The sequence below is a fragment of the Argopecten irradians genome, chromosome 11, assembly GCF_041381155.1.
Source record: "Argopecten irradians isolate NY chromosome 11, Ai_NY, whole genome shotgun sequence".
Lineage (NCBI taxonomy): Eukaryota > Metazoa > Mollusca > Bivalvia > Pectinida > Pectinidae > Argopecten > Argopecten irradians.
Window position 1 is genome coordinate 3,002,775 of NC_091144.1, and position 21,861 is coordinate 3,024,635.

The following is a 21,861-nucleotide window of genomic DNA, read 5'->3' on the forward strand; positions in this document are numbered from 1 at the left end:
AATATTAAAGGTTGGTAAATGAATTCCATAACAGCATTATACTCTTAACATATATACAAAATACTGACCAGATTTGAGAAAATGAAATAAGCATAACGCTAACAAGATCAATGACTTAACAATTGTAAAACATTGTATAAAAATAAGTTATAACAGATAACAACAAAACAAAAATGGTAAATAGTTCCAAAAAAATGTGGAAAAACTTGAGTAACAAATAATAAAGTTGTACCATTATCAGGCTTATCAACCAAACAGTGTTGAATCAATAACAACTAAATGTCAACAATTTGCAGAAAGCATCAATAATATCACAACTGTCTTTGTTCATAATCGCGTCCCGCGTATATTTAAAATAAAGATAAAGATATTTTATATACACCCTCCTGAATATATAGAACGGTATACTCCCTATTCAAAATCTTTAAATGTACGTTCCTCTAACACGAAAGGTTGGCACTCAGGGGATTTCCCGCTTCCTGCGATTGGCCTCAACATTTCAGTGGCTCCTCCGTCCTCGCGAAACTGGATATACACATCGCGACACTGAAAAATGTCCTTTACCAGAATACTTGTCCTTGGTTGACTTTCCTGGGCCTCTCCCCTTCTCCTCTGTTCCTCCATCCTCTTCCTCCGGGCAACATCAACGAATCCAGGAGCAGGTGGCATCCTTGCCCCGATGGGGTTTATGTAATTTGTGTTTGGCTCCTCCACCTTTCCAGTCCTGTTTGCCAAATCTTCTCCGTTGTCCGAAGTTCCATGTACACGGCAGAGGTGCTGTCTAAGCTTTGCACATCTTACGAAGGAAGCTGTACATCCCGTTTGGTAACATAGGTGCTTTCGAAAGGTGGGATGATGCACCTTCCACCAATGGGCCTGGAGGGCCGCATAGCGAGTATAAAGCGGTCCCCTACATCTCGCAACCGGACACGACATTCCTTCCTCCCACTTATCGTTAACATCACTGTCTAATGATTTGGCCTCTTCCGTGTCCACCCAGACATCAAGCACGTCCATAATTCTGGGGAAATCAAATAAACCAGGTCAGAAATCTATATTACCCCAGTCAAAGATGCTGCCGAATGAAACAGATTATCTCTGTACATGTATACATGGTTTACGTTTTCTATTTTGGCATAGACTTGACATGGTTTTATCGTTCCCCTCTTGTCTTTAAGCAATATTGTGCCATGACAAGACATTATCTTCCATAAATTGAAAACTATGGTGAGTAGATTAGTGGAGGTTTGACAGTTCTTCCTGTTCTAGTTTTTACAGGAGATAAAGCTGGAGAAGGCGGTGTAACAGGAAGGGAAGTTTGTGGAGATAAGACAGGAAGTGGAGTAGAAGACTGAGGAGAAACAGAAAGTGGTCTACGCGTCCAGTCTTCTGGTGAATTGCAACCCTGGTATGGTTTGAGGTGATCCACATGGACATTGATCGGCTTCGTATCCTGTTGTTTCTGTATCCGATATGTAACATCGGTGATGCGCTTAAGGATCAAGTATGGCCCTGTCCATCCTTGTCCTAGCTTACCCCGGACAGCAGGTAGATACCATCTCCATACCCAATCGCCTTCTACAAAGCTTCTCGGCCGTAGACCACGGTCGTAGTAGTTTTTCTGTCTGGATGCTGCTACCCCAAGGGACTTGTGTGCGAATTCAAAAGAATTTCTCATGGCGTTTTGAATCCAATTTACGTAGAGGTTCGGACAGAGACCTGGTGTTTTTTCCTTTGGCAACCCTACCATAATATCCAATGGACACGATGTCTCTCTCCCTAGCATCAACAAGTTTGGAGAACAGTTGGTGCTACTGTGAGTGGACGCTCGGTATGCCATCATTAGATATGGCAGATGATCGTCCCAGTCATCTTGATTCTCGTTAACAAAAGCGGACAGCATGGCAACTAGCGTACGATTGAAGCGTTCGACCATACCATCAGATTGTGGACGATACGGTGCTGTTCGGGTCTTTTCAATCCCTAATTTTCCACAGAGCTGGGTGAAAACCTCCCCCTCAAACTCTGGACCTTGATCTGTATGGATCTGCTTGGGTACTCCAAACCTACTGATGAATTCCACAATCATTGTATCGACGACAACAGCGGCTGTGTGATTCGGTACGGGATAGGCTTCCTTCCATTTCGAGAAATAGTCCCCTAGGACAATGATAACTTTGTTCCCTTTTCTTGTTTCAGATAATCCACCAAGAATGTCTAGGGCAATGCGATCCATTGGTTGACTGACTTCCTGCAAAGAGCTACAGAGAGGAGATTTCCCAAGACCTGGTCCAGGTTTCCTTTTGGCGCACTGGTCGCAAGTACGACACCACTGCCGGATATCTCCTGACATACCGGGCCAGTAGAACCTTTGCCTGACAGCTTCAGAAGTTTTGTCACGCCCGAGATGTCCAGATGTTCTATCATTGTGAAGAGCGTGTAGTATTTTATCCCTGATGACTTGTGGTGCAACAATTCTTCGGCTGCTCTGTCCCTGGGGGTCAGTTCCACTGCAATGGTACAGTATCCCACTGTCATCTATAGAGAAACTTTCCCACAGCTGACACATTACCCGCACAGCTGCCGGAAAACCTTTTTGTGCTGCTCGGCTCGGTTTGCCTGTGGTCTGGGATTTCAGTTCCATGAATTTCCCGATGTCTAGGTCATTTTTCTGCCATGTTTCGATTTGCGTAGGACCCCAAGACTGTACCCAATTGGAAAGATTATCATCCTCTGTGGATGTATGGACCGCGGAATTCACACAGGCACATCCGTCTCCGTCACACTCATTCTTTTCGGTTACAGGGGGTTCCTTAGCCTGACAGTCCATACACTCATCCCGCTTACATTTCCTAGGTGTACGTCGAGATAACCCATCTGCATTCTGGTGTAAATTTCCTTTGCGGTGGCGGATTTCAAAATCGAACATGTCGATAACGCTGAGCCATCTGGCCAACATCCCTTCTGGACCTTTGAAATTCTTCAACCACAGAAGCGAAGCATGGTCTGTCCTAATAAGGAACTTCCTTCCCCAGAGATAATGCTTGAAGAACTTCAGAAACGTGACGATTGCTAATAGCTCTCGGTAGGTAGTACAATAGTTTCGCTGTGACTGAGTAAGAGTGCGGCTAGCATACGCAATGACATGCTCCTCTCCTCCTTGTATTTGTGCTAAAACGGCGCCTAGACCTGTGCTGCTGGCATCCGTATCCAGAACAAATGGATCTTCCTCTGTTGGGTATGATAGAACTGGAGCACTGCAAAGGAGATCTTTAAGCTTCTCAAATGCTGTCTCACATTCATGACCCCAGCAAAACCGTTTGCCTTTTCGGGTAAGATGTGTTAATGGTGCAGAAATAGTGGAGAAATCTGGGATGAATTTCCGATAATAGCTGGCTAAGCCCAGGAATGATCTAACATCACCCACGCAGGAAGGAGTAGGCCATTCACGTACAGCTTGGACTTTCTGAGGATCACAACTCACTCCTTCTTCGGACACCACATGGCCCAAATAGTTGACTTCATGTTGGAACAGACTGCACTTCTTCGGTTTCAATTTCAGATTGGCATCTCGGAAGCATTGGAACACTGCTCGCAAATTGTCCAAAGCCATTGTGAAAGTACTGCCGAAAACGATTACATCGTCTAGGTAGCATAAGCATTTGGTCCAAGTGAGACCACCTAAAACCATCTGCATGAGTCGAGAAAACGTCGCTGGTGCGTTGCACAACCCAAATGGCATAACGTTGAATTCGTATAAGCCTTTATGGGTGGTGAAAGCCGTTTTGAGTTTGTCTCCTGGACTCATACCACACTGCCAATAGCCACTGGCTAGGTCGAGGGTAGAGAACCAACAGGCTCCATTGAGAGAGTTGAGGGCGTCGTCGATCACTGGAAGTGGATATGCATCCTTTTTGGTCACAGCATTAAGTTTACGATAATCGATACAAAATCGGGTGGAGCCGTCCTTTTTCTTAACGAGTACCACTGGAGAAGCCCAAGGACTATTACTGGGTTTTACGACATTGTCTTCTAGCATACGTCCCAATTCAGTCTCCACGATTTCTTTCTGTGCGGAGCCCAGCCTTCGAGGGGGTTGCTTTATAGGATTGGAATTTCCAGTTTCTATGGAGTGTTGTACCTTGTCACTGTGCCCTAATTTACCATCGGGGCCCTGAAAGATGTCCACAAATTCCGTTAACAACCTGCTAACTTCTCCCTTCTCTGTTTCAGACAACCTGGGGGAAACACTGGCTAGCAGAGGTTCTAGATGGCGTGGAAGATAGTGTAGCTCTTCCGAGCTATCAGAAGCCTGCACCCTGTCAACAGCCTGAAGACCTGCAACTATAGTTCCCTCATTTAATCGGACCCTCCTAGGGGATAAATTCAATACAGAGAGAGTGAGCTCCGAGGTGTTAGAATCCACCATAGACTTTGCCATTAACAGGCCTTTATTCTTGACTATCTTGTAGGGTTCTACAATTCCATCAAGAGAATTTAGGAAACCCTCTTGATATCCTTTAAAGAAGAATTCGGAATATGGGGGAACAGTCACCGATTCTGTAACTCTTACACGAGCACATTGTGTCGCCGGCTTAAGGCTTAGCTTGAGAGACTCCCTTCCCAACTTAAGGACATTTTTACCGAAGTTTATTTCCCCATCAAACTTAGTTAGGAAATCTAGTCCTAAGAAGCAAAAGGTTCCCTCCGTTTTGGCTATTATGACTTCATGCCTATAACTAGACTTCCCAAATTTCAGGTCAAACATAGCCCTACCCTTAATAGGAATGCTTTCTCCTGTAGCCGACAACAACTTAAGTCGTGCTTCACCAAGCACTGGCTTACATTGCTCTGGTAACCTATTGTATACCTCTTCATTCAAAAGAGTCACAGAAGACCCAGAATCTACTAAGAACTGAGTTTTATTTCCCCCCAAATAGCCTGTCAACCACAAAGAACTATAACGGATTGAATGTATACAAACTTTTGGCCCTTCATTATCACTAGTGTCCCCCACCAGATTATTTTGAGGGGCTGAACCTCTGGCCTCGAGATCAGCCCTATCTAGTTTTCCTGATTAGGTTTAGTCTGATTCTTATTGGAAGAAGTATTAGCTTGCCCTTGACCTTGACCTGAGACAGCCTCTGGACATCTACTAGCAGGGTGCCCTTTCCTACCACAATTAAAACATGGTTTATAGTTTTTTTTTTAAATTTACCCGCTTTTTGTACTTGAGTGGACAATTCAGATACTGTTTGTTGTAGCTTTTCTATTTCCTTAGACAGAGTGACAACTGATTCATTCTCTAAAGTTGGAGAGCCAGGGGAACTGGCTTTCCTAACCGCTGACACTGAAACCCTATCATCCTCCATATATGGTTTCCTCAACATCCCTTGTGGCCCATCAAAAGCTTCGTACTCTAGCGCCAATGTTATTGCTTGTTCCAAGGACTGAGGATGAGCAAACTGAACATGTTTCTTCATTTCGCGGGACTCCAATCCATCTACGAACTGATCTATTACGTACGTCTCTCTAGAGGATCTCGTGATATTTGGATACGCCAGGGTAGCGAGTCTCCTAAGACCATAGCCATAGTCTGACAATTTTTCATTGCTTTGCCTATGTCTGTGTTTAAATTCACACCGGTGTGCAGCCTCACGCCCAGGGGGTTGAAATTTCTGCATAAGGGTTTCTTTCATAGATGTATATTCCCCTAACTGACCTAAGGTAAGATCACTTAACACTTTTTGAGCCTCCCCTCTTAAACTCATCAGCAATTGTTGGGCTTTTTCACAACTATTCCACCTATTCCATTGAGCAACCTGCTCAAAATGTATAATATAATCATGAAAATCTGACCTGCCATCAAACACCTGGGGTTCTTTCTCTTTTCTTTTACTAGTCCTATTATAGCTACCATCGGACCCACCAATAAGAAAACTAGGGGGCGCCTGGGTACTTTCCCTAGAATCACCACCCCTTTCCCTTGCATTGTGATTTTCACTATCGGTAACTTGTGAACTGGACATCTCCGGCATTACCATGCCTGGATCCCCACCAACCACATTTATATTGGGACCACTATAAATAGGTGTAAGATTTCTGACTGTAGAGAAATGAACTCTGTGTGATTTGTTATCAGGGATAGGTGTACTAGTCTTTCTCTGTGAGTTAACCGAGATACCGGGATTTTGAGGATTAGACTGATTAAGACTTGTCATATTTGCTTGAGTTTCATTTACTAGTGAGAGATCTGAGGAAACAAAATTGTTTGCCCTACTTATATTTTCAGGAGTATTTTCTACATAGTAAACGTCTCCTGGACCTGCTGAACCATTTTCTGCAAAATAGGTATCGCTTCTGTTCTGATCAGCGATATTAACACCAGATTCCGGATATATAGTACCAACATGATGGCCGCCGCTTAGACTCGCCTCGTTCGCTTCCGGTACAGCACGTGCGCGGGACCCCGCGTCTCTGTGTGTATTTTCAAAACCGGTGTAGTTTGGATCTGTCTGTACACTCTCATGTCGTTTGGATTTAGCTGACATATTTGTCGGGGCATGTGTTTGACTGACAAATCCTTGTCCAAAATGCTGACTTGGAGATTGTGTGTGTTTTGACCACTGCGGAATATATTTTGCATCAATAGTAGAGGGGTTCGTGTTGTGTTTTTGTTCACCGGAGTAATGTGCTTGGGAATTATTCGTATTAGCAAGTAAGTCACCAGAAGGATTAGTATCATACATGCTGTTATCTGCCAGACTTGTTAATACATCCCTAAATTCTGACTGAGGCTCATCTTCACTCTCCCACCCATCATTAGACCAATTATCAAGCGTTGCCATAATAATTGTATACAGTAGTCGAATTAGAAAGGTAAAACAACGAAACGGATTACTCAGATCCCATCCTCGTCGCCAATTTGTAATAGGACGGAGAGTTATCTCGTCACGTTAAGTAGTTTCCGGATCTGAGGTTCCGTGTTGGTTTACATACCTTGCAAATACGACAAAAACGCTAAGATATAAACGTAATATAATTTATTCAAGATACAAACAATATCGGCACAGTTAACAAATAACAGCTTTTAAATGCCGGAGAACGTTAATTTACAATATATTTATTCTAAATTCCACCCTCCATTCCCGCTAGTTATAATTTATACTTTTCCCATAGATATTTATCTTGATATATATGATATGGCTACGAGGCCCGATGTCCTAAAAAGTAAGGAGTTACCTACTCCATTCAGGAGGTGACCCGGCTGACAATATGTTGTCTAGATGCCAAAGTGACAGAGATAGCCAGCGCACGCCCTTATATACCCGTAATAGTAACACAAAAGATTAACGGCATCAAATCAGGTTACATCAGACGTAACTGCTTCAACGGAAGTAGTATTGACTTGATACCCGTATGTAATAACATAAATACACATGTATAGCAATAACAATGACCCCACAATTACGTAAGTATAAACATATAAATTCACTCCTGTCACACTCCTGGTATACAGTTTCCACATTAAAAGTTTTTTTGATAGTTCTTTGACGTGTTGAATTATTTTTGGTTACATCTGTTTAAGTGATTATATCAATTTGGGTCATAAAAATTTCTTTATGTCTTTTGCATTCAAATCATCTATGAATTATGTTGTTACATCTGTACATCGAATATAAAATCATATTGGTAACGAAACAGTATGATTAATGGTCATGGCGTGTGTGCATGGCATATAGATCGACCAAATGGAATACCAGAAACATATATTTACATAGAGATTAGCAACTCCGCCATTTTCACGATCGGCAGATGTACATGTACCTCTGTATGCATGTGCTTAGTTTTTTTTTAGATAAACTCTTAAATAGTTATATTAAATATGTGTACAGCAGAATAACTTTGATACTTTTATAGTTCAGTAATTTTCAGATGGTTTGAGTTCGATTTTGGATAGAAAAAATAAATATTTTAACTTATATATTGATAAAACAAAATGCGCGTCCGGTTTTGAATGATTGCTCATTATAACATCAATCAGGAAAACTGGTCACATCAAACCATGATATAATGTTAAGAATAAAAACATTTACAGGATCTTAAATGACCTTTAATTCACGAGAAAATCGTGAATAGAGTATAAAGTTTTTATTTTTGCGAGCCATGGCCTTACTTATAGAATGTCTGAAACTAATCTGGGGTTTCTTGTGTCACAAAACGTGTGTTTTACATGCATATCTAGAGACGAGTAAGATCTGCATTAGGGCAAGAGGAGTGCTACGTTTAATAAGCAGTCTGTTCCAAAAGGAGGAACGATCGACTCTCTGGCGAAGAGGGATCAATTTCATGTACACTGAGTAGAGCTCAGGGTATTTAAATCAATGTTAAGCCTTTCAAATGTCCTCAAAGGCGATGTTTTGATCATCTGCCCTAACGGCATATCCAAACTTATTCTGCTGAAAACTACTAGTTCTCCAACTTCAACACATAAATTGGTGATGCTCTGACTGAACTTAAACATCTACCAACTCTCTTTCCATAAATACACATGCTTGTTAAACGCACGGTGTACATGGTATTATTATACTTTTGATAAAATCTCTTCATAGATCTGCTAACTTTTGCATTTGTACTTGAATATACAGTCTGTCAGAAAGGGTGACCATGGGTTCATCCTAAGATATGATGGCTCACACATCTGAATTGCTTGTTGACTTCATTTGATTGGGATTTCACAATATGCGTAAATACTCGGACATTCAGATACAGGAACCATGTTGTGAAGAGCTCCGCTTGCAAACTGTTCAAAAACATATTGTCAAATGTTCATCATGATCTGAGTGCAGCACCATGAAACTTTTCTCAGACAGATTTTTTTTTAACTCGTGTCTATATAAAATCATATACTTGAGTAAAACATCTGTCTGAGAAAGTTTTATGGTGCCGGGCCCTGGTGTTCACTGTTGAGTGGTCTAGTCTAGTTTGCGAGATGTTCGCAAGTCAATCATATCTTTCTTGTCCGGATAAACTACATATCATTGCAAATTGTTTTTAGGTAGAAACAAATCATTTCTTTGTTTATGAAATTGGGGCATGTTGCAAAAAAGGACATCGAGTATGTTATTGTACACTGAAGATAAACATTTCTACTATTGCAATTATTGTAAGTACATTGTATATCTGTGTGAGTGTTTTCATGTTCTCGTGTATGTTGTAACTAGGGACAGAAAATAATCTTACTGTACTCGCGCATGTGTTATCAAGAGAATGTAAATCAATAGGAACGCTCACGTATTTAAAGCTAAGCATAAGACGACGTCAAGGCAGACATGAGTATATGAAAAGTGGTTTAATAGTGGGAAATAAAGTCTTATTTAACATTTTATTCTTACACTGTAGGGCATGTAATTCTTAAACTAGAAAACCAAAATTGTCCTTGTTCCAACCAAGCAAATAACGTGTACATTCTAAAAACATATAAACTATATGATTGGTCGGTGTCACAGGTATTTGTATGGTCTACACCTCAGTGTAATTCATAGCAGTGCGTCTGGACCAATCCAGGTATAGGGCAAAGTCGAAACTCCTTAAATACCCGAAAGGCCTAACCGGAATATATCTGTAGTGCAAAGTCACCAGTATGGCGTAAATTGAACGTGTACTCAACTAAGTACTACATCACTAGAATCGCTGTAAGCTATTGCGTGCTTTACAGCCGATAACGATGGATTCGCATATAGTCAATGTATAATTACATATTCTTATCTGCATCAGCGAGCCATCTTCAACACTGGCTGAATTGCACATGGAAGTGCATTTCATTAAAATCCTTGATCTAGTGAGATCTACGTGATCAACTTAACCTTACTAACCCTGGCCACAACTCATACCGACTTGTATTTATATATCTGCCTTTCTTAATAATCCGATGACAAAATAGCGACATTTTCTCCGTACCTGCTTTGTGTAAAGACACCCTGTTGGTTTCTTAATAAAATCCATAAGTTGTTGGTTTTGTTGATTTCACTTCACACAGTAATATTTTCTTATTACCTCTTATGGATATTATCCAAATCTTTCTTGTCTTGAAATATTTTCCTAGACATGTAACAGGGTGCCGTAAGAGGACGGAAAGATCTATTCCCCCAAAATGACTTTTCGAATGGATTGCTATAACCGGGCTGTAAAAGTTGCCTTTTGCATTTTTTTCGTCTAACAATTATAATCAATCCACTCCATATGCAAGTATTCTATCTAAACCTGAAACATGAAAACATATGTACCTTTTTCTTCACTTGTGGTCGTCACATATTTTTAGATGTCATTTTTGATCATATATATTTGAATGGCGGTAGTACCAGATAAAGCTTCAGTATACATTGTACATGGATGGCCACACGTGTGTCTGAAAATGTGTAGTTTTTCTCACGTTGCGTGAGATGTTTTTTTTATGTGAGACAGGTAATGAAAATCACGAAGCTATAACATGAGAGTTGGAGACCTTGATGTACAATACCATAAAGACATCAAACAAATGATTTTCCTCAGCCTTCTAGGAATAAAATGAGCTAAGTATACTGGAAATATAAGCCACTATCTAACTGATATCCCCAGTTTTCCTATTTGTGACCATGACAACCAAATTTTCAAATTCAAATTACAGACATCTACACGTTACAACAAGTGACCAAGTTTGAAAAAAATATATTCCAAAGCTATAATTATCAATTAGCCATTTTCAAAACCATGAAAGCCAATGTGGACAAAAGGAAACATACATGTACATCTACAGTTTTTCTCCATCATTGTTGGGAATTTCATTAAAATTGACCCAGTAGTTTAGGAGGAGTTGTCCAAACACATTTCCTCCATAGCTAAGTATAAGTGAATAACGCAGAAATAAAATAAATTAGAAGAAAAGAACATATGTACTGTGACATGGTCACCAAGGCAAGCAGTCAACAATTTGTTGAAAAAGGCTGCATACACATCTACACAAGGGCTGCAACCTTGTTGTCAAGTTTCATTCAAATTGGTCTAGTAGTTTAGGAGTTGTTTAGACATTTTGCTATGAATAGACAGACAGACATACTGATACCAGTATATGGGGATATACTTATAGTAAATGTTGTACCGTGCCTGCCTGGGCTTGCTGAATGTATCGATGATAAATCTCGGTCATAGTAACGCTCTATGAGCCACTCTAGATAATGAGTAAGACAAATGCAATTATGTTATATGCTACCGGTAGATTGTGGCTGGTTTCTTTGTGCAATTGGTGTATCTGCCTATCTGTGCATATTTCATCTTCCATGTGTAGGGTAATGCAATTTATAAACAGGGTAGTAATACTTTCTTACCGGCATCAATGTAGTGTATTTCCTAGTTTTATGGTTTAGAGATATTACAGGTGTACCAAATGTATTTTTTCATGAGTAGTTTATTTTAAAACAATCATAATAAAAATAGAACTGGAACAGTTTTATCAATATGACCTTGACAGAAAGCTAGTTATGTTATAATGACCTTGGTATCATGAGCTAGTAGAGATGAGTTGCCAACTAACTTCGGTACAGTTGTGTCAGGGTTACAAGTGAAATTATATATCATACATGGATATCGAAATGTATTATCGTATGATTTATTTGTGAAATACGGATATCAGCACATGGTCAACCTTGACTTCTAGTGACAGTCAGTCTGTTGCACCCAGTACTATCTATAACGGGCGTTTATCAGTCAATGTGGTTATATATCGCTCTTTTATTGGACCTGGACAGAGACAAATATTCTCTTTCTGTCAAGGACACTGGTGCTGCATCACTAATATTTATTGCACACGACTAAGGTCATATACAGGTCTAGTATTGGATTCGTGAGGTTTCTCTGTTTGAGGCTAAGTTGTTTTACACTTTTCGTGTACAAGTTGGTGATACATCTGTACTCGTAGCTAGTGTAAAACAGGGCTATTAGGAGGAAAGTCAATCGGTTTGCCAAATGTTCACCAGGGAAAAAATGTATTGAACACAAGAGTTGTGGACTGGCTTTCGCAGAAGACTTTTCACGCGTTCTCTCTCCAGTTGAATGTTCCAGAGCTAAACGCGTGTATGGTAATCAAATTGTCAGAGTATAACAGCAGATTATCTTCATAGGCTCTTCTGCGTAGTTTACGTGTACCTTGAGTATAGTTGTCTAGGGGCGAAAACAGATAGAAACAAAACGAGCCGATCAGTATACTAAACTTAATACCGATAAAAGCTACAAATATAAACAAACACTGGTTATAAACAGGTATTACATCCGCCGATCAAATCTGGGTCAACGTACATGTAAAAAACTAATGTATCAAATTCGATAAGGCTTATCTAATTGATGTTAGTGAACATATCAAATGGAAATTGAAAACAAAATCATGACGATGCACAGTAACTAGGGCGTTTGAATGGCCGCTGATCATTGTATGATGAAGAAAGGCGACTGATTTTTGGATTTTACGGTTTCTTTTCTTAATCTCTGAGCTTTATACTCAAATACAGACTCTCATATGTAAACGATTTTATATTGCATCTTTATTGTATTTAACTTTATAATCACAAGTCTGTGTACTAACCAACTAAGTATCCTGAAACGATGATTTTATTCAAACTCTGTCATAGCCCGAGATACTCTGGCCCTGACACCAGACTTAGACATTATGACAGATAGATGTCTGGTTTTGGGCCAGAGAGCAGTAGTACTCGAAAACCTGGAATAAGCCGACACCGTTTGGTATCGGGCCAGGTACTCTCCGATTCAGACTACTTACAAAATATTACCACTGAGAATCGCCACTTACCGTGGTCTTTTCAACAAATGAATAATTTATCTACTCATAGCCATCCATTTCATCACGCATGCACGTTCTATTGTGTCAACACAATAGTTTCTTTTCCGCAATTTTAAATTTCCCTCGTCGTCGTCGCCATTTTCTCGTAGTATGCAAATCATCTTTAATCTCGACGGATTGCTATATTTGGGTAGATATAATATTCATTTGTTGTATAGACTAAGGTTAGTGGTGTTTCACGGTGGTCAGTCTGAATCGGAGATGACCTGGCCCGATACCAAACGGTGTCAGTATTTTAACAGATATGCGACTTCATTGAACAAATCATGCAAGTATTTAGGCGTTAGATCGTAAAAGGTGACTAATTTTGGGATTTTATCTTTTCTCTTCTTTGTAACTGACTTTCTCTTTGACCTTGTGATGAGCGGCCCGTTGTGAGGAAGTAAGCTGTTGGTTCTGTCCCGTGGCCGAGACACACTATAGTCTATAAAACTGGTGGTTTCTGCTTATAATCAATCGGTATGAATGGAAAAGGACGACTGGTTAGTCCGTTGTCAATATGTTCGTTATCATTGGCGGTGTACTTCAGTGGGATAATATTACACGTATAAAACGTAAAAAACATCACTATTATAAAGCGACACCATATGAATATACCGCATCCTTCCAAAACAAAGACACCCACCTTAGATGTTAGAAGAAAGTTAAGCCAAACGAAACAACGCCTACAAATGTATCTATAAATAAACAAGAGGCCCAAGGGGCCTTGACGGTCACCTGAATATTGATTTACCTTAGTATTATATAATGTCAGTCAGGACCATCATGAACATTTAATATCTAATTGCTATTCAATAAATTACACATTTCTGAAGAGTATTTGATTCTATCATTTCTGGAATTTCAGAAGATTTTTGAAGTGTTTGCCTATTTGACCCCTTTTGGCCCCTCTCAGTCATGAGGAAATTGTTAATACAACAAAAACGTGTAAGATTCAATGGCCATCTCATACTGATAATTGCGACAGTTTTGACTCATTTCCTATTACAAAAGACCAAATAATGCTCAAAAATGTGTTTTCTCTATATAAACTATGGTAACTTTTACCCTCCTCACGGGGAAACGCGATAAACCAGGGACATCAAATTCACAATTTTCGTAACGGATCTTAAGATCTTACATCTATGAAGAGTATTTGATTCTATCACTTCTAGAATTTCATAAGATGATTTTTGAAGTTTTAGCCTATTTGACTACTTTTGGTCCCTCCCCTCAGGCCCCTAGGGACTATATAATTAATAATAGGGAACCATAAAATTCACAATTTTGGTTGACCCTTGTTCATGGAGAGTTTCTGCAAATTTCTGCACGGTTTTGTTCCAGTGGGTTTGGATAAGAAAACGAAAATGTAAATTGTTTATCGCTAAACGACGGACGACGCATGACGACGGACAAAAGGCGATTAGAATAGGTCACTGAGACTTCGTCATACATAACCACTGCTAATATTGCAATTGGGTAGGATAAAACAATACCAAAAAAAGAACGATCAAGAATTAATTTTATTTGACGTACAATCAATAACAAAATATAACAACGACACTGTAAACTAAAACCTCCATTGATACTAAGCATTCTACTGTAGCCAAAATGTAATATACAGTCACCATGGATATCTAGCTTACTTCGATATCGACTATATACTAGACTTTAGTTACAGCGTTAATATTTGCATTGTGCTTGATTGCATAGAGCGAAATACACAAAGACTCTGCAAATTAAATGTAACAAAATATTCATATCAGCAAGTTTGAATTTGCACATTCATGTCATTTCCTGAACACGCCAATATAATATGTGTTGAACACAGACACGTCATTTTTTTAAGTACTAAATATTTGATTTGCTCATGCAAGTATACATGTTTTGATAGATAGATCATCAATGCAAATTGTAAGTAACTTTCGATTGCTAGGCTATTGTTAATATCATAGTATATGATAAACTATGTAATTTAACAATCTAAGGTAATTTAGATAATGGGCATCAGTTGCTATGGTGAGGATTTTGTAAATAAAAACATTTTGTGCTCAGTGGACACTGATATTAGAAACACATAAATGCCGTACTGTCATTTAACCTTGCCTATCTCTATACGGTGATCTTTATAGAACACTAGATAGTATTAGTCTAGCATTTGTTTATATAGAATTCAGTTGGATCTTGTTACACCTTCAACCATAGCTCACACACCTGAAACATGGATACCGATCTATCTCTAAAACTGTTTACAGCAGAAGACATGGATTTCGGTCTCTACAAACGTTTATATATTAATAAATGAATCACAGTCCCTAAACTGCTGTTTGAATTATTATAAATAATCACAGTCGCGCGTTTATACCAAAATACTGTACATGAATCACAGTCGATGCAGCCTTGTAACCTTAATCCATGGATCACAGATCATCAAGATTTTATTCAAGATTATAATTTATAATCCATCACACACATAAATTAATCTCTTTACCTAAAACGTGTGTAGTCTATGAGTCATAACAATGAATGGATAAAGGCAACTCTCCAACACCAAGACGGGAACTCCGTGCGTTTGTAGACGATGTGTACAACATGTGCAATGGTAAAAAGCGTTGATGTCAAATTAAACAGAAGTTTGTAGCTGAAGCAGCGAAGTCACAATAATAGCCAATGTCACCATCTCAGGATAGTCATACCGACTGTGTTCTGTTTTTACTAATTATTCATTAATTCACATTATACTGTGAAACATGAAATTCCAACTGTGTAGAACTTTTTCGTGGTTGCAATATGGAACCACGAATATCAAATTTGTTTATTGGAATAGTCGAATCATTGTACATAGATGAAACACGAGCATTTTACTCACGAAGGAATTCGAAAGTTCCAAGCCAAAAACAAAGTGTTAGCCATGAACAGTTCCTGTTTTACAGTATCCGTAGTGTATACATCAGCATCACTGAATACCGACGAAATGAGTGATTGGCGGGGCATTAACCATCAGTTTCTGATACTTTTTCGTGAAGATGTCAAGCCGACTTCGGTAAGTGTCCTCGTTATAAGGTAGTCCGTTTTTCCTAAGGAATCGGGACACCGTCGGCTGGATCTTCAGACACATATTGTCGGACAGGGTCGGGAATAAGTGATGCTCTATGTGGCAGCTGACGATAGAGTGTCCAAAACTATAGTCGAGGATAGGGTTCCGGGGAAGGTTTAGCACTCCAGTGGACATCTGATAAATCCTCACGGGACGACTTTTCTGGGAGTACATCGGGAGCCCAATGTGCTGGAAAATATTCACGTGGATATATGGAATGATTAGCATCGCACGTGCCGCCCATGTCACTAAGAGAGCCTGTGTGAATGAAAATCCGGATAGATTCATTAACAGAAAGAAGTTGACTGAAAGTCCAATGCCAGCCAATGTTATATACTTTATCAGTTTCAGCCAACTGCCCCATACTTCTGATATAGATATTGGTATCGTTATAATCGGGACGAGCAGGGGCGCCACATACATATACAGGTATGCGGGTAGAAATGGAATCTTCCAGGTACTGGAGTCTCCAAGTCCGATAATATTGGTATGTGGATGATGTGTCTTTATATGGATATCATACGCCGCATCCGCTGGAAATGTTCCCGCGACATCAGAAAATATGTACATCCAAAACCGATTCCATGTGGCGGAGGCACACATTGACCCGTGAGCCACGGCATGCGCGCCTTTAACGGCGATGGAGCTGTGACAGTATCCATATATCATCAGTCCTAATGCCACGGCCAGCAGACTATCACAGGACATCAGGTAAACTCCAACTAACACCATCCCAAACACTGTCACCATTATCGCCCAGTCAACACCGTACAGGTCCCACCAAGAGGCCTTATGAAGGATGGCGTTCACCTCCTCGCGTAAATCGCCCATTTTAGGGATGTCCTTTAATTTAACATTATCGTAAACCTCCTCTGGTTCACCACGGTTAGGTCCGAAGTAGCCCATTCTGTCGTTAATGTTTAATCAGGAAGAGTTGTAAATATCTACGGAGATGTACACAACACCCGCACTGGTCGAGTATCACAGCTAACCTCCGATGATCTCTGTACGGCAGGATCGTTTTACGCGCCCGCTGATTAGCGTGTATTGATGCTAATTTATAAATGGATCAACTTTACATTACGCAATATCCCGAATATGTATATCATATCAATATGTCCTCGCGATTGGTCTGATCACATATATATGAATACCCATGCAGGTCAAGAGATATGAAGTGACCTTTGGAACCTCAGGCTATATAGGGTATATGGAGTATTGTGTCCACAATTGATGTCACTTTTTGGTCGGTGAAGTGAATTTTATCCCCATGCAATACAGGTAAAGGCGGGATGAACCTGCCAGACTCGTGGTGTGATCGATCACAGCTCGCCGCAGTCCACCGGCAACACTAATACCGCTATAGTGTATCAACACATGCACAGCTACTGCGTGGTATACACACGTGTAGTGTGTCACGTAATTATACTCAGATAACGTCAGAGCGAATAGCTTTTTAAATATTAACTAATATCTCTGTTGAACATACAACACAATAAATGAACATTTATATCACAGGGTTGTATATTACAATATGCATCAAGTTGCTAGGCATAGTTTGACACTTCGCCATGCGGAGTGCTTACATGCACTTTGACCCCATATTGCTGTGGTAGATACTACTCTCCGGATCGAGAATCCGGACAGCTCTGGTTACGATACAACATCAGTGTATCATTTAGATTGTTAAGGTCCGTTCGCTCCTGGGCTCATGGGTCCCAATGAGTTAACTATGGAGGTCTAAGGGATCCAACATTTGCTAGCGAAGAGAAAGCTTTCGTTTCAGAATATTTCATTGTCATATGTTAAGACAATTGAATAAGACAATTGCCAACACGCATAAAAAGACAAGCTCTATGCCTAAGGGGAAGGGTGTATTGAGGTTGTGTTGTGATAAGTACACTCCCATTAACTTTCTTCCATATATGTTACATTGAATAACTCTTGAACTATGTCAAGCCTCACAAATATATAGAATCAATAGATCTATATAAAATATAGCCATAACATTAAGTATGTCACAGTAAATAGTTACAAACTGATGAGACCAATGCAAGCAGATGGAATTGAAATGAAAATACAGTATTTCAAATTCGCCTATGATCAGGATTCTTCTTAAGAATGGAAAAGAAAGAAACGTGAATTTTGCAAATAACGAACTCTCGACCCACCATTCTAACAATTAGTGTAAGAAAAACATAACTCTACAGTCATAGACATTGAGGTTCAATGAAGCCAATCTCTTAGAAAATGGAAAATCTCATTGGAAGTTATAGTCTGATATTGTATCATTCATCACTAGCCTCAAAGACAAAACGCAACATACAACAAGAAAACACAGGAACGGGTTCTATACAAGACAACTATGCCAATTGAAACCTACGTGTAAATAGCACTGTTTTAAATACTAAGGAAGACGGTTTACTAAATAAGATGGGTGAACTAGAGAATGTAATCAACATAGTTACGATATCGTCGTCGCAATAACTGAAATACTTCCAGAACACTAGGAATAATATTCAAATTCCGCAGGTCGAAACCAAGCTACCAACTGAAAATCGTCAAGGATTTTATTAGGTTTAGGTTACCGCAAAATACTAGCCTAGATCAAATCTGATTGGCATTTAATCCTGTTAAAAACCCAATACAGAATATAGAAAATTTGAAAGCAGTACTGGATCTACTTTTATTTTGTATACGTTATATTTTAGTGCGCGTTCGCGTATGGTCCGTGTAGCGATAGTCGCGGGTCGCGGATACGCAATGCGACAAGATCGTTGGCGCGCGCGCGGAAAAGGCACGTGTAAGTGAGAGCGATGAGTTATGTGAATGTGACGTAATGTGTATGTCAATCATATTTGTGTCCTTATATGGTATTAGTCTATTGTCTACGTCGAGTGAATGTTGGGTAGTTTATCTGGGGTATTGGTCACTTGGGGTTTGGATGACCAAGAGGCAACATCGATCTCTAGTAGATGAACTGATTGCAGACTCATAGGAAATTAGCCCAATACATAATTTATAAAACGAGTGGTTTGAGCTCGTCGGACGACGGTCCGGTGAAACCCTCTTCACACTGAAGAGGGTATTATTTTAATGAATAAATGAAGTGAACCCGACAACAGCATTGGTGTCTTCCTTGAAACCATAGCTACTACATTGGCGCCCATGTATCGTTGGATTGATGACCTTTGTGTACTGCCAGTCGACACGCATGACGGGATACGTTGTGATTCCTACCAAGTAGAATAGCGACCTTGAAGGCCCGACAGGTAAAGTCACCTGTGTATACCTATCGACGATTCACCTGGTGAATGAATGAATGGATTTCCATTGTGTATGTTTGTGTATCGGAAAGACACGCGTCTACGTTTGAACGACCTACAGATGACCTTGACCAGCGAGTGCGCGTGTACGGCACGTTTCCTATATGTGCGTATCTATAGTGAATTCTAAAGCTGAAAGTGAATGGATAAGAACTGGACGAAGGAATATCCGGAGGAGACCGTACACGGTAAATGACATTTGTGTACCACTGACTTTTCATATATCTTGCTATAAATCTTGTGCTTCTTCTGTGATCTTCAGTTAAAAAGTGTAAATTGACATTCTGTATTTCACAAAAGTTTTTTTTTCTCTTGATAACGTTGTTCTAAAATTTGTGAATATTTACTTGATTTCAACTACCGATTCAGTATTTTTATTATTTTCGTTCGTTGTCATAAGATGTGTATTTTCTAAATTTGTATTTCCGGTTGTGAACTTCCTGTTTATGTACTTCCGGTTATTCTGTACTTGTGGCATATTAGTTCCGGTAACTTTTTGACATTTTTTTTTAGATATAAAAAATACTTGCTTTCAGAATCTTGTTTATTTTCACGATAGTATATTAGTATGGAGTAATTGATTATTTTTTTTTGCTGTTACACGAGTTTATTGGATACTTATTTAATTTAGATTTTTGTTTGCTACAATTACTTGGTTTTGTTTGCGAGCGAATTAATTATTTTTTTTTTGCATTGAAGTTTAGATACTTTTGTTTTGTTGGTACATTTATATTTTGGTTGTCGCTGTGTACTTTGCTAAAAATCACTCGTCTCTGATATTTGTTTTTTTTCTTTTTGCCGCATTTTTTTTTTTTACTTTAACATTTGTTAGGATTGTTTGCTTCTAAACTTAGTTTTTTTTATTTTAATCTTTTCGGACCATTTGTGCCATAGGTGTACTTGTTTTTTTTTCTCTGCCGCTTTTCGCTAGTTTATTTTTTTTTACACTTAGGAGTTAGCATGTAGGATAGTTTGTTGTTGTTTTTTTTTTCAGTGGAATTTATAATTTTTTTTTTCTTTTGTGGGAACTTACTGGGTCAATGTTGGTGTGTTCTATGTTATATGTACGGAGTGAATCTTTCTGCATTTATGTTGAGTATATGAGTGTGCGTTAGGTGCTATTTTTGCTATTTTGGATTGACGCTTCGGTCTCGTACGCGTGTTGCATATATATTGACTGCGCGCGATCGTGTATATATGTTTTTTTTTAGTTGCTTTGGATGTTGCTGACTTGGCTGGATATATTCAGTAAGTGTTTACATCTATGAGGACAAGAGTAGAATACTTGTTCCGTGTTTGGTAAGGACACGTAGATGATACTGGTGTTTGTTTGCTTTAGCATTTTATTATTTTGTTTATGTTGTAACCCTTGCTTTGTTATGTCGGATTCAAAAGAGAAACTCGCTCCAGGCTACTGCATTTCAGAGTCTGAAGGATGCACTGTGCAACCCACCTGTCCTTGGTTATGCTAATTACAGCCGGCCGTTTGAGCTGCACACGGATGCGAGTACCCAGGGACTAGGAGCTGTTCTTTATCAAGAGCAGGATGGACATTTGAGACCTATTTGCTACGCCAGCCGAGGATTAGGTAAATCGGAAAGGAATTACCCAGCTCATAAACTGGAGTTCTTGGCGTTGAAATGGGCTATTACGGAGAAGTTTCATGATCATTTATATGGACAGAAATTTACAGTTTTAACGGACAACAACCCTTTGACCTACGTCCTATCTAAGGCTAAGCTTGATGCGACGGGGCATAGATGGCTGTCCGCTTTATCAGCATACAACTTCGAGATAAAGTATCGACCAGGAAGGAACAATGCCGATGCGGATGCTTTGTCACGACTTCCGGGATGTAGCATTTCGGCAGAGTCTGTGCAAGCAGTGTGTAAGGGAGCAGTTACCTGTAGTGGACCCTTGGTAGAATGTTTGAGTTTGTCAGCAGAGGCATTGGATACATTTGAAGTTGAAGACGAACATGGTTTCCGCACGATGACAGCACGTGAATGGAGAAAGTTACAGGCAGATGATGATGTCATTGGGGAATGGTTGCCAGTCATAAGGCAGAACCTGAAGCCGTCACGAAAGAGGTTATCCGCTATTCCAGAGAGCGCCACCCTTAAGAGATGCTGGGATAGCTGGAAATTGAAACGTGGTGTGCTGTATAGACACATGTCTGATGAAGAGGGCGAAGTAGACCAACTTGTACTGCCGGCTTCCATGCGCGAGCAAGTGTTGACGTCGTTACATAATGATACGGGCCACCCAGGACGCGATAGAACGTTATCATTGCTGCGGGATAGATTTTTTTGGCCTGGCATGACCAAAGACGTGGAGAAGTGGCTAAAGGAATGTCAAAGATGTCTCTTCAGGAAGTCTAAGATTGATGTCAAGGCACCGTTGGTAAGCATTGTCACCACCCAGCCCATGGACTTGGTGTGTATGGATTTCTTGAAATTGGAAGTTTCCAAAGGCGGGTTCCAGGATGTGTTGGTAATTACTGATCACTTCACGCGGTACGCTAAAGCGATACCTACCCGTAGCCAGTCTGCTAAAGCGACTGCTGAGGC

The 21,861-nt window shown here is 39.8% G+C and overlaps 1 protein-coding gene across 1 annotated transcript; it reads right to left on the reverse strand.

Annotated features, from left to right (window-relative positions):
• Nucleotides 1-14,373: 14,373 nt before the first annotated feature.
• On the reverse strand, nucleotides 14,374-17,550 carry LOC138334303 (fatty acid desaturase 6-like). Its single transcript, XM_069282942.1, has one exon. It carries the CDS (start codon nucleotides 16,869-16,871, stop codon nucleotides 15,825-15,827), a length of 1,047 nt encoding a protein of 348 aa, XP_069139043.1. The 5' UTR covers nucleotides 16,872-17,550; the 3' UTR covers nucleotides 14,374-15,824.
• Between the last annotated feature and the right edge of the window lie 4,311 nt (nucleotides 17,551-21,861).

What these genes read in the sequence shown, in the direction of transcription:
- LOC138334303 (XM_069282942.1), bottom strand. Translation starts at nt 16,871, where the DNA reads ATGGGCTACTTCGGACCTAACCGTGGTGAACCAGAGGAGGTTTACGAT.